This window comes from Protopterus annectens, chromosome 9.part0 (genome assembly GCF_019279795.1).
Source record: "Protopterus annectens isolate FY-2018-M chromosome 9.part0, PAN1.0, whole genome shotgun sequence".
NCBI classification, from domain to species: Eukaryota; Metazoa; Chordata; order Ceratodontiformes; family Protopteridae; genus Protopterus; species Protopterus annectens.
The window spans coordinates 381,522,653-381,536,072 of NC_056743.1; the positions used below are offsets into that span (position 1 = coordinate 381,522,653).

A 13,420-nucleotide genomic window follows, 5' to 3' on the forward strand; every position below is an offset into this window, starting at 1 on the left:
ATCATGTAATAGCTTTCTCCTCTTATTGTAAAGTTTGATAATGGCTGGGGTCCACCAGACTGGACGTTTGCCCTTTGTGGAAAGAGTCTTGGTTTTATTTGGGATTGCCTGATCCATGCAGTCCTGGAGGTGTTCATAGAAGGCATTTGTAAGGGCTTCCGCAGCTTGGGTTGTGGTTTCCACTGGCTCAGGGGCCTTGAAGGATACCACACCAGTCTTGAGTAGTGTGAAGTTTGCTTTAGAGAAGTTCTTCACTGTGGTCTTTTTTGTTTGGGGTGGGGCGGGATGTGGATTTCCAGTGAGATTAGTTTATGATCAGATCTCACCAATGAGGGATATACTTCCAGTGTGGAGCATTTTGTCCCCATGTTTGTGATAATGAGATCTAGTATATTTTCTCCTCTATATATATATATATATATAGAGAGAGAGAGAGAGAGAGAAGTAGACACAAGGAACACAAGGACTCTGGCAATCAAAGTCCATGGACTACCTAGGCTTCTGCTAGCAGCCAGACATGCTTTGTTTGATTTGCTTTATGCCACATCTGCCATATTTAAGATGTTCTTCGTGTTTCACTGTTGCAGTCATCACATTTGAGTTATCTGCTTGCAGTAGCCCTCAGTCGGCCTGATTATCAAAGTCTTGGGTCCTGCATCGGTTGCTGTCTCATCTTCCATGATGTCAGGTAGTCAGGGATATAAAGCATGCAGCCAATGCCATTACATCAGTCTTTCTTGCCATTCGGTGCCTGAAGCAGAAGCAGTTCGCAAGTGCCGGTCGGCCGACTCCTGAAATTTTCATTTTCGAGTTTCAGAACTGAAGTCTTCAACTAAGCTAAGTACCCCATTGGGGAAACCTTTTCTTGCTCTAAACCGATGTCAGTAAAAGTTAATAATTGTATTTCTTGTGGAAAGCAAATACCTCAAAGATTTTCATTCGTACTGCATTCCTTGCTTAGGCCCAGACCACGACGTACCTCACTGTCGGTTTTGTGCCTTATTTAACCAGCAAACTATTCATCGTCGGTTTATTTACGCTTCTAAATATTTCGGTACTCGGTTCAATTATCCAGAAATGGCTTTGGTAAGCCACCCGACTACCAACATTCTGAAAAAATGCAAAGATAACGGCAGAGACAGACCGTATAGGCCCAAAGCTGCCGACGACGCTTCTAAGCTAGTCCCCAGTTTGCCGGTTCTCAGTGAGGCGCTTTCACAGCCCCTGATACCCACTACTTCAGATTCACAGCCCTCTACTGAGACCCATTCGGAGTCCGGGATGCCACAAGATGCTTCTTCAACTGTGGAACCTGCGGATGTCTCTACCTTGGATGGGTCTGGAGCCGCTGTGCAGGCACCAGCTTCTGAGGGTGTATTCAGGCCTATTGACTTGCATATTAAACCAACACCATCTTCTTCTTCAAGGCCTTAAACTTGATCCATGCCTAAAAAACTGACACCCAGACCACATGGTCAGACCTCTATGCCTAAAAAACAAATGATAAGAATGGCTGAAGACCTTATTACTTTAATCAGGGGAAGCCACCCTTCCTCCTCTAAGAGACCTAGGACTGAGTTTCCTTATGATTCTTCTGATGAGGACTCTGAAATTTCTGTTTCTTCTGATGACCAGGATTTACCCTTATCTACCTATGAGGATTCTGATGCAGAGGACTCCATTCCCTCTGCTTCCCCTCCAGAGGATTTCTCTTTTGGTGAAACCTTGCATACTCTTGGGGAGCATTTTCGCTGGGAAAGACAGGATTACTCTGACTCTAAAAAGATGTTTAGGGATTTCTTATTCCTGCCCCAACACAGGCCTTTAGCTATTCCCCCCCTGTACTGGACATTGTTGATGATGCCTTCTCGGAATTTAGCTTGGCCCCTGATTCTTTACCTCCTGCTTCCAGAAAACCTGATAGGTATTACAGGTTTCCTGACTCTCACAAATTCCTCTTTAAAAATCCTACTGCAGATTTTGAGACCATTTCACAGGGACCTAAGGGCGTTAAGGCTACTACTGCCAAAAATCCTACTCGCTCTGATAGAGATTCCATGGCGCTGGATTGATGGGGTAAGAAGGTATACACTTCTGCAACCTTGGCCATTAGGGCCTTAAACTGCCAGTTTCATATGTTAATGTATCAGCAGCATATTAGTAGATTACTTAAACAGAAAATTATATTGATTCCTGACTGTGCTGAAAATAAAGATTTACAGGATATAATGCATTCTGCTGAACAAGTTGGAAAACATACTTTGCAGTGTGGTTTTGATTCACTAGAGGCATCTTGCAGGGCTGCTGTCATTGGGTCTGTACTTAGAAGGCATGCTTGGCTTAAGGAGCAGTCTTTGCCAGATCATGTTAAAGCTAAATTGCCTGATGCTCCCTTAAACCAAGACCACCTGTTTGGCAACAAAGCAGAAGAAGTATTTAAAAAGATGGAGGAAAAAGCTAAATCGATGCAAACTGTTAAAGATTTCCTGCAAGTACAGCCTCCCAGATTTAGTAGGCATTGGCCTTCTAAGAATTAGTCCTTTCCTGCCTCTTCCAGGCCTTCTCAATCCAAACCCAGGACCAGCAGAACACCCAGGCTTCAGTCCCAAGGTTCTCACAGGACTAAGCAGTGGGGGGCTCCCACTTCCAAAGTAGGGAGTAGTAAGACCCCCCCCCCCTTGGTAAACTGTCTCAATGACTTAACTTTAAAACTTCCAAGCCCTGCTCAACTGACTGTTCCTTTAGGGGGAAAGATTGGCCTGCAGGCAAAAAATTGGGAACTCATTACCCAGGACAAATGGGTTTTAAATATAATTTCCCAAGGATACAGATTCCACTTCCACTCATTACCAGCCCAAAACGGTTGGCAAAGAAATATTCAAATATACCCATACCTGGATGATTGTCTAATTCAGGCAGAAAGCCAGGACATACTATTGAATCATCTGTCTGGCGTTTGTATGGAATTTGCTAACTTCTCTGGGGTACACCATAAACGAAAATAAATCACATCTTGTACCCTGCCAACAAATTGTATTCCTGGGATCAAGCTTGAACACAACTTCCCAGATGGTTTTCCTCACGCCATAGAAACAAGTTCATTTGACAGCCTACTTCAAACTACTGGCCACAAAGACCCAGCTATCTGCAAGGAAAATACTGCAAGCCCTGGGGTTCATGGCCTCCTGCATTCTCCTAATTCCATATGCAAGACTGCATATGAGGAAACTACAATGGTATGTAAAAAGCCTATGATGTCAACATTCTCAGGATCTAGAAGCAATGATTCCTATCATACCTTGTCTACAGATAGAGTTCCTTTGGTGGGCAGAGGTCTGTCACCAAAACAAGGGACTGCCATTCACTCTACCCCCTGCCGTCCAAACCCTAACAACACACGCATCAGACTATGCATGGGGGGGGCTCACTTGGCAGGGAAGTGCATTCAGGCCAAATGGAACCCAAGTCAAATGCACCAGCATATCAATCAAAAAGAAATGTTAGCTGTACAGAATGCCTGACAGCCTTCAAGGACCACATTCTTCCAGGACAATTAATGGTAAAGACAAACAACATCACTGTTATGTGGTACATAAACAGGCAGGGGGGAACCCACTCATACCCTCTCTGCAGACTAGCCATGGCTCTGTGGAACACAGCCTTGAGCTACCAAGTGCACCTACAGGCTCAATTCCTGCCAGGAAAGCTAAATACACTGGCAGATGAACTAAACAGAAATCTCATGGACCCACACGAGTGGAAACTGGAACCAAAGATATTCGACATGTTGAGAAACAAATGGGGGAGCCCAGAGATAGACCTATTTGCCTCCCCCCAGAACTACCAGTTGGACAAATTCTGCACAAGGACTCCCCACAAACAAGCTTGGAAAGTGGATGCCCTGCCCTTCACCTGGAAAAACCTATCAGTTTATGCCTTTCTCCCTCTGCCTCTCCTCTCCAAGGTACTACTAAAAATCAAACAGGACAAACCAAGGACAATACTGATTGCACCAGACTGGCCATGCCAACACTGGTACCCCCTTTTGCACAGTGTGTCACTGCTGGCACCATTGCACCTGCCTCAGACCCCTGCTCTGCTGTCCCAGCAGGAGGGCCAGATTCTGCACCCACAGCTTCAAACCCTGAACCTGGCAGCCTGGCTAATTACCTGATCTCTCCGCTACCATCCCTCAGTAAGCAAGTGTTGGATGTCATTCTGGAGGCAAGGAGGCCTAGTACTAGAAAATCCTATGCTGAAAAGTGGAAAAGATTCTGTTCCTGGAACCAAACTCAGGGGATGGGCAAGGCAGTGCCCAATTTATCTTAGATTCTTCAGTACTTAACTGAGATGCTTCACAAGGGCCTTTCCTTTTCCTCCATTAAAATTCATGCCTCAGCCATTTCAGCTCATTACAACACAGAACCACCCCTCTTCTCTCATCCACTGCTGAAGCAGTTCCTCAGAGGGGCCAAAAACTTAAGACCACCCAGGAGAGCCCCTACTCCAGCCTGGGACCTTAACTTTGTATTGGAAAAACTCACTCTACCTCCTTTTGAGCCAGCGGCAAATGCACAGTTGAAATTCCTTTCTTGGAAAACAGCCTTCCTTTTAGCCATCACTTCAGCAAGAAGGTTGTCTGAATTACAGGCCCTCATGGCAATGGAGCCTTTCATTATCTTTCATGCGGACAGGGTGTCCTTCAGGACCAATCCCTCCTTCATGCCCAAGGTGGTATCCATTGTGGCCCTTAATCAGTCCATTCATTTGCCAACCTTATTTTCTAATCCACAGAACAAAGGGGAACGAATACTGCACTCCTTAGATGTGCACAGACAACTTAGATTTCACTTGGACAGGACTAAACCTCTCAGGAAATCTGAACAGCTGCTGGTTGCATTTGCTGCAGGGGCAGAGGGGAAGCCATTTCAAAGCAAACCATTTCTAAATGGATAGCCCGTTGCATTCATTTCTGCTGTAAGCACCATGGATAACCTACCCCACAGGGGATAAGACCACATTCAACCAGGGCTGCATCTACCTGTACAGCCTTTCTCAGAGGTGTCCCTACCAGGGACATCCTAGAAGCTGTCACCTGGAGTTCTGTACATACCTTCACCAAGCATTACCATTTGCCAATTTTCTCTCAATCCAGAGCTGGCTTTGTCATTGCAGTCTTGCAGGGCCTTATAGCTGACCCTAATGCTGTCCAATTTCCTCCTTCCATTCTTAGCTTTGGGAATCTACCCAAATGTGATGACTGCAACAGTGAAACATGAAGAACATAGTAGAGTTGTGTACACTTACCATAAATGTAGATGTTCAAGTGTATTCACTGTTGCAGTTCTAGTTACCCTCCCTCCAGCCCCCTGACTTCTATTGGCTATACCTCTATTCTTGTTTACTATGCTTAAAGCTTTTTGGTGTATTTCCTTTTTTGTTGGAGGTGTAACCTTGTATATATATTTGCTTCCCATTATGGGGGCACCTGACATCTGGGGCAAGAAAAACTGATGTAATGGTGTCGGCTGCATTCTTTATACCCCTGACTACCTGACATCATGGAAGATGAGACAGCAACTGACATAGGACCCAAGACTTTGATAATCAGGCCGACTGAGGGCTACTGCAAGCAGATAACCCAAATGTGATGACTGCAACAGTGAATACACTCAAACATCTACATTTATGGTAAGTGTACACAACTGTACTTTCTGCAGTTATAGTGAGTAATCAAGATAAGTACACTTCCTTTCACATTTCAGTTTCTGTGGATTCAGCAGGAAACTAAATCACTGTATTACAAAAGAAGCATTTAAAAAAGGAGAGAAAGTCCAAAAAGCAGCCAGTCTCTAGACTTAGTAAAACAAAGGTATACAATTGAGTGTCTGTAGTATTGTAACTGAATGTTTTATAAAAACAAAAAGTCTAAGTTATCTACATGACAGACTACAAGGTGTTGATAACAGGTGTTGTGCTGATGCTGATTTTGTTTTCTGTTGCAGTTTCCAGGCCAGTCCTGTTTCACCAAAACTAAACAACACAGACATTTCTTACTATCAACCAGCCAAGATTCGAGTAAGTGACTGATTTGTAACTAATACAGAGTTGTAGTCTCTAAAGTTATTTTCTGTATTACTCATGTTGAATAAGAGGTAGTCAGGAGCCTTAGGATGTGGATGTGATATTACTATGTGTTGTATCTGTAGTGTATGCATCAAAAGTGGGGTTGGTAGAATGGTAGATGAAATTAGAATTGGCTTCTGAGATCCTTCTACAAAAATATGTTCATTCTTGGTAAACCTTGATGAAGCAGATCTATTGTGTTGTTAGCAGAATCTTTTCTGGGCTGTAAAGTTATGGCATCTGACTTTCATTTTGAGAGAACTGGACTGTTGTTTAAAACTGGGATTGCAGAGCACTCTAAAAATAATGGCAAGTCGTGTATTTCTTTTACGGTGGAATTGACCCTTCAGTGCAGGGTAGCATTGTGACTTGCAGTGGCCAACCTGAAAACAAGCCATTGTTGTTTAGTGTGGACCAGAAAGAAATCTTGTAAAATAAAATGATTTCCAACAGGGAGGAAGCTGTTGCCCGAAAAGTATAGCAGAAACTCTCCTGAGGTGGAATTGCTGCTCCCTGAAGTGCCTTGGAGTGATGACGGGGTGGTATGGTGCTGCACTTCCTAGTAATATTACCTCAAAGCGTTTGGCCCTGCACTTCATTTCTCCATGGAGTCTGCATGTTCTCCCTTTGTTTTCATGGGTTTTCACTTATTTCCTCTCATATGCCAGAGTTCATGAAACTGCAAAACTTTGAATTCCTCTTAGGTGTCCATAGAGAGTATGAGTGAGTGTGTGTGTGTGTGTGTGTGTGTGTGTGTGTGTGTGTGTGTGTGTGTGTGTGTGTGTTCACGTTATCTAATGGTCTACTTTAGACCCAGGATTATCTGCTTTCCTAAATTCGCAATGAATGCTGAGATAGGCTTCAGCACTCCATGCCCCTGAAAAGGGTAAATTGGGGATTAGAAAATGAGTGGTTTATATTTCGTGACAACATACTATACATGTACACATAACTGTTACCTATTATAGCGTGAGGAGAAAAAAAGGACTTGTAATTTTGCCATTTATACTTGGCTCATACATTGCTGCCTAGAAATAGAAAGACACTTGGGTGAATCAGCTAGGAGAAGCTTTCAAAAGGGAGTTTAGCATCAGAATGAAGTTGAAAGAAAAAAGAAATGTGGAGAAGAGAAGGAAAACTTAGAGAGAGGGTAGACATGTTGAAAAAAATATGTGAGCACAAAGAGAGAGCTATGAGTGATGAAGAAACCCTATTGTTGGAACACGCAAAAAAGGATGTCCAGCATCATTTAGTTAAACTGCTTGAAATCAAAGAATACAGTGAAGCTACTACATTTTGAAAATACTCCCAAGTCCCCCAAAAATAATGGCGCAGAGTTAAAGGCAAAAGGTACAGAGGATCGTGGGTAAGCTAAGAAATATATTGGTGATTGTCACTAAAGATCTGGAAGAGATGTTGAATATTTTTAAGATGTTCTGGGAAAATTGATTGCCATGACTCTTATGAAGCCCAAATAAACAGCTTTTTGGGAAAAGTTTGAGTAAATAGTTTATGTGAGGTGAAGAGAACAGGGTTTGTAAACAAGACAGATATAAATGAAATTAAAACTGTTTTAATTCAACAGCAATGGGTAGGACACTCATGGAGGATGGTATTCCAGTCATGTGTGCAAATTGGGGGAGGGGGAGTAAGTATAAAGGGAATTTGAGAGCATTTGTTTAATGAAATGCTTGAAAGTGTGCCATATTAGTGGAAAAAAGCAGAAGAAATGATGTTCCATAATGAGGTGAGGGATCATTTAGAGCCAGCTTCATCTAGACCTTCATCTACATTAAACCTTAATTATAAATTATTTATGTCACTAATAGCATAGTGTCTGTCCATGATTTTACCAAAGTTAATAGAGGATGATCAGTGTGACTTTGCAGAGGAGAGACATACATAAATGAGGTTCATTCCCAAGGTTGACTTTTTTTTTCTTAATTTTTATCAACAGGACTTTAATCTTAGAAGCAGAAGCTGAAATCAACATCTCCCCCTCTTTCACTTATTAGTCATGATGGAGAGAAAGCTTCTGATATGGTTAATTGGTTGTCTCAATGAAGGTCCTGAAAAACATGAGATTTTCACATTGATTTTTAAACTTAATTGTTGAAATGTATGCTAGCTCTCAGGCTGTCAGTAAAGTTCACAGCAACATGTCATATATGTGAACTGTTTAGAGGCACCAGACATGGTTACACACTCTTTCCCTCATTATTTGCATTGCACTGTTGTGAAAATTACATATTTTGAGATAATGGATTTGGTTGGACATGACATCCACAAAACATAGCATTACTTACTGCTGATATTATACTATACTTAAATCCTGAAAGAGGGATTGCTCAATTGTTTAATATTTTGGAACAGCTCCAGATGTTTTTTTGGGATATAAAATTGATGGAAATAAAAACCAGTGCTATATTTGTCCTGTTCATTGGGTACAGGATTCCCCTATTCTGTGGGGCATGAGAAGATGAAGTACTTGGGTACATTGATTTAAAAACTTATGGTAGTTACAGCAAAAGAAATGTGGGAAGATACACTTCAATGATGCTGAAAAGAATTGGGGACAGCAGTATACTAGGATTGATCTGCATCATAAAATACATATTATTAAGGTGTTCCTGGTCCCGCTTTTATTATACATGGGCCAGTCCTATTTTTATGGTCCAGAAAAAGAAAATCTCGAAAACATAAGAAGAAATCAAAAAGTTAATTTTCAATGGTAAAGGGCCAGAATAAAACAGGATGAGATGATCTTAATTTGTTGCAACACAAGAGAGAGGAGGTTAATGTACCTTTTCCAGCAAAGGAGAAACCCCCCAAATGGAAGCATATGGAATTGACTAGATTGGGTAGTGAAAATGACTTTGGGAGAATGGCCTTCTGGCCAAAGAATAAAAAGAGTAAGTATAGTCAGGTGTGTACTGTACAGCAGTTAACCAGCATTTAGCCATCAAGTCAATGTGCATTTAGGAAAAAGGCATTATTATCTATTGCTTTAGGCAGAAGTAGCAGAAAAGTAGGAATGCTTAGTGAGGCAGGATTCATTTGGTATAAGAAAGGTACCTAGGTAACGGCAGCAATTTTAGTAATAGCAATCAGGCAATAGAATGGGATCAGACCAATTTGCTATCTGACTTGAATGAAAGGGATTATTTCCCTTTTTTTTGGCTTCCTCTTCGAATACAAGAAAATGCAGAAAAAAGTGGAAATGTGGTCACGAAGCCCTCATAGTGGTTCAGTTTGTGACTGAGACTAGATCATATAGTCTAGTAACAAGAGGTATTATAAATACGGGCTGTAAAGTCCTAATAGAAAGAAGACTGCCAGAGAGTGGCTATTCAATAAATTAGAATTAATTAGAGGCTCATTTTTTGAAAGATTTGTGGTTCCAGATATGTGTAACACCAAAATGTGCAAACAAAGATTTAGAATTTTTAGCTAGCAATGCTTGCATAGGTACTTATATACTTCAGTGAACTGAACTATATATTCTTTAATATTTCTAAAGCATGTTGGAGATGTGCTGAGGGGTAATCATGTCAATTTAAACAAAATGTTGTGTCTCTTGAACTTGGATTGTAAACTTGCTGAATTAAGGTAAACCCAAGTAATAATTGCGTTGATAATGATGGCCCCTGAAAAGTGTGTCATGTAGAAATGGAAATCCTGAGCCCCTCCAAAAGTTTCTGATTTGATGCATAATATGCAAGAGGTGAAGGACTTTTTAAAAAATGGAATTTATAGTGTATGTTTTTTGATGATTTCATTATTTGCACTGTAACCATAGAGAGCTTGTCACAAAACTTGAACTGTTGGTAGAGATTTTGTGTGTTACATCTCAGAGCTTTGCATGTTGTGTGTATGCGTTCTAGTGGTAAAACCTGATAAAGATTGTGATAGAAACATATTCCTGAACCTAGAGTTTGATGCATCTTATTGACTTTTTTCAGTATCCTCACAAAATTCAACTCCATGCAGTGTCTTGAAGCAATAGCAAGCAGTCATTTGCAAAACAGTTTACACTACATTTCCCCTTAGTTCCCACCTTCCCATTTAATGATCTGCAGCTGTCTTTGGCCAAGATCTCTTTTGCCCCCAACACAATTGTGAGTATAACTGACATCCTTTGCCTGGTACCTCCCCCAAACCTATATGATCTGACAGTTCTCTATTAAGAAGTATCCGTATCCACAGCTGCTCATTCATTTTCCACATTTCGTTAAACATTTAATGTGAATAGCAAAACATAACAACAGGGTGCTGTGAATTTAAACTTTGTTCAGCACGCATTGTCTACAGATAGAGTGCTGCTTTTAAGAGATACGCCCTGTATTGTTTTTTAAATTGACAGACATGTGAACATCCTCTTTTCCCTGTTTATTATTTATTTGACATTTGTGAAAGTCTGACTGGGCCAGAAAGTACCCATTTTCAATAGAGGCCTGGGGAGAAAAGCACCACAGTAACAATTTTCAAAAATCAAGTACAGATATTTTATATCACAAATGTTACACTACAAAACATAGGTGGAAATAATGTCGTAATGAGAAAAACATATAACTTATGTTTCATAGTAGAGTGCAGTGCAAAACATGCTTTTACTTTCAAACAGACTTTGTTCTAACAAAAATAAAACCAGAAAAAAAAACAGAAGTTAAGACAATCCTTCTTCCAAAATGAAAATAAGTTAAATAAATGGAATATGTGGTGATCTGGTGTTGCATATATCTAGTAATTTGTACTGTAGAGATTCAGAATACTAACTTGCTTTGAAGTGATGAAGGGTCCGACTTGACAGATGAAATCATCAAGAAAAGGAGAGTAGTATTGATGGAAATGGTGTTGGTGAGTACCTTCACATGGTGGACTCAGTTGTCACAAACTCTCACCACGACAACACTGATATATATATATATATATATATATATATATATATATATATATATATATATAGATTCACTTCATGACCAAAACACTGAAAACCAAAATCCTGAAAACTCATAATATTGAAACTCAAAACACTGAAAACATACATATACTGAGTTTAAACAAGATAAATCATATTACTTTCCACCAAATATAAGTAGGGGGTCAAGCCCCCCTATCTTGGAGTTGATATATTTAAGTAGCAGGGGGTGTGGGGGGGGTGCAGGTGGGCTTGCCCCCCTGCTTATACTTGGTGGAAAGTAATATGATGTATCTTGTTTAAACTCAGTATATGTATGATGTGTGTTTTCAGTGTTTTGAGTTTTCGATATTATGAAGTTTCCAGATTTTGGTCTCAGTGTTTTAAGTTTCAGTGTTTTGATATTTCAGTGTTATGAAGTGAGTCCATATATATATATATATATATATATATATATATATATATATATATATATATATAGCTTTGCTATATTTTTCTTTTTGTGTTTTTTAACCAATTAGTTTTTCTGTGTGACCTTTTTACGCATTATTTTAGTTTGGACTGGTGCCAGGACTGGAATAAAGGCAGTGTGGAATCTGGAGGACATGGAAAATATTCTTACAGCGGTGTTAGGCCAGGTTTATGGGGAAGATGGTCCCATTTTTGTAGAAGGAAGCAGTAGTTCACAAAAAACACAAAAACTAACAGACCAAAAAAAAGCCATAAAGATGATAAAATAGACTGTTGAGGATAAGGAAGAAATTCTGTATTGTTACTATTATGCCCATAATTTCCTGGTAGAAGATATTTATTGGCATTTGTTTACCATGAAAGTCCAACTGAGTAATGCCCTTTTTCAGTGAGGTCTGGGGAGAAAAGCTCTACTATACAGGCACTTAATTAAAAAGATTAAGAGAGAAATTAAAGGAAAGAAAAATACTTGCACAAAAAAACTGTCAAATGCTTCAAAAGGAAATTTGTATTCATTAATACAACAGATTTATGAAAAAAGTACAGTTATGTACACTTGCCATAAATGTAGATGTTCGAGTGTATTCACTGTTGCAGTCATTACATTTGGGTTATCTGCTTGCAGTAGCCCTCAGTCGGCCTGATTAACAAAGTCTTGGGTCCTGCGTCAGATGCTGTCCCTTCTTCCATGATGTCAGTTCGTCAGGGGTATAAAACACGCAGCCGATGCCGTTACATCAGTTTTTCTTGCCCCAGATGTCAGATGCCCCCCTAATGGGAAGCAATTAAATCTATAATTACAAGGATATACCTCCAGCAAAAAAGCAAATACACCAAAGAGCTTTTTGCATATAGTAAGAGAGAGTAGAGGTATAGCCAAAAGAAGAAAGGGGGCTGGAGGGAGGGTAACTAAGACTGCAACAGTGAATACACTCGAACGTCTACATTTATGGTAAGTGTGCACAACTGTACTATGCTCTTTGTGTTTCACTGTTGCAGTCATTACATTTGGGTAGATTCCCAAAGCTAAGGTTTGGAGGAGGAATTTAAATAGAATTAGGACCAGCTGTAAGGCCTTGCAAAACTGCAGAGGCAAAGCCAGCTCTGGATTTAGAGAAAATTGGCAAATGATAATGCTTGGTGAAAATATGTACAGAACTCCAGGTAGCAGCTTCTAGGATGTCCCTGGTAGGGATGCCCCTGAGAAAGACTGTGGAGGTAGATGCAGCCCTAGTTGAATGGGGTTTAATGCCCCGTGGGATAGGTTTTCCATGGTGCTTATAGCAGAAATTAATGCCGTGGCCTATCCATTTTGAAATGGTTTGCTTTGAAATAGCTTTCCCCTCTGTCCCTGCAGCAAATGCCACCAGCAGCTGTTCAGATTTCCTTTGAGGTTTAGTCCTGTCCAAGTAAAATCTAAGTTGTCTGTGCACATCTATGGAGTGCAGTATCCGTTCCCCTTTGTTCTGCGGGTTAGGAAAGAAGTTAGGCAAATGAATGGACTGATTAAGAGCCACACTGGATACCACCTTGGGCATGAAGGAGGGATTGGTTCTGAGGGGCACCCTGTCCGCATGAAAGATGATGAAAGACTCCACTGCCATAAGGGCCTGTAATTCAGATACCCTTCTTGTAGAAGTGATTGCTAAAAGGAAAGCTGTTTTCCAGGAAAGGAATTTTAAATCTGCAGTAGCAGCTGGCTCAAAAGGAGGAAGAGTTAGTTTCTCCAAGACAAAGTTAAGGTCCCAGGCTGGAGTTGGAGCTATCCTGGGTGGCCTTAAATCTTTGGCCCCTCTGAGGAACTGCTTGAGCAGTGGATGAGAGAAGAGGGGAGGCTCTGTGCTGTAATGAGCTGAAATGGCTGAGGCATGAATTTTGATGGAGGAAGATTATCTATGGATTGTG

General features: G+C 40.7%; 1 protein-coding gene across 4 annotated transcripts in view; it reads left to right on the forward strand.

Annotated features, from left to right (window-relative positions):
• Window positions 1-13,420, forward strand: part of PDLIM2 (PDZ and LIM domain 2) — a 3,176,635-nt gene that overhangs the window by 1,695,556 nt on the left and 1,467,659 nt on the right. For all 4 annotated transcript variants that reach the window (XM_044082921.1, XM_044082925.1, XM_044082922.1 and 1 more), the window contains one exon: window positions 6,006-6,078. In XM_044082921.1, the coding sequence (XP_043938856.1) occupies window positions 6,006-6,078 (73 nt within the window). The remainder of the gene's footprint in view (window positions 1-6,005; window positions 6,079-13,420) is intronic.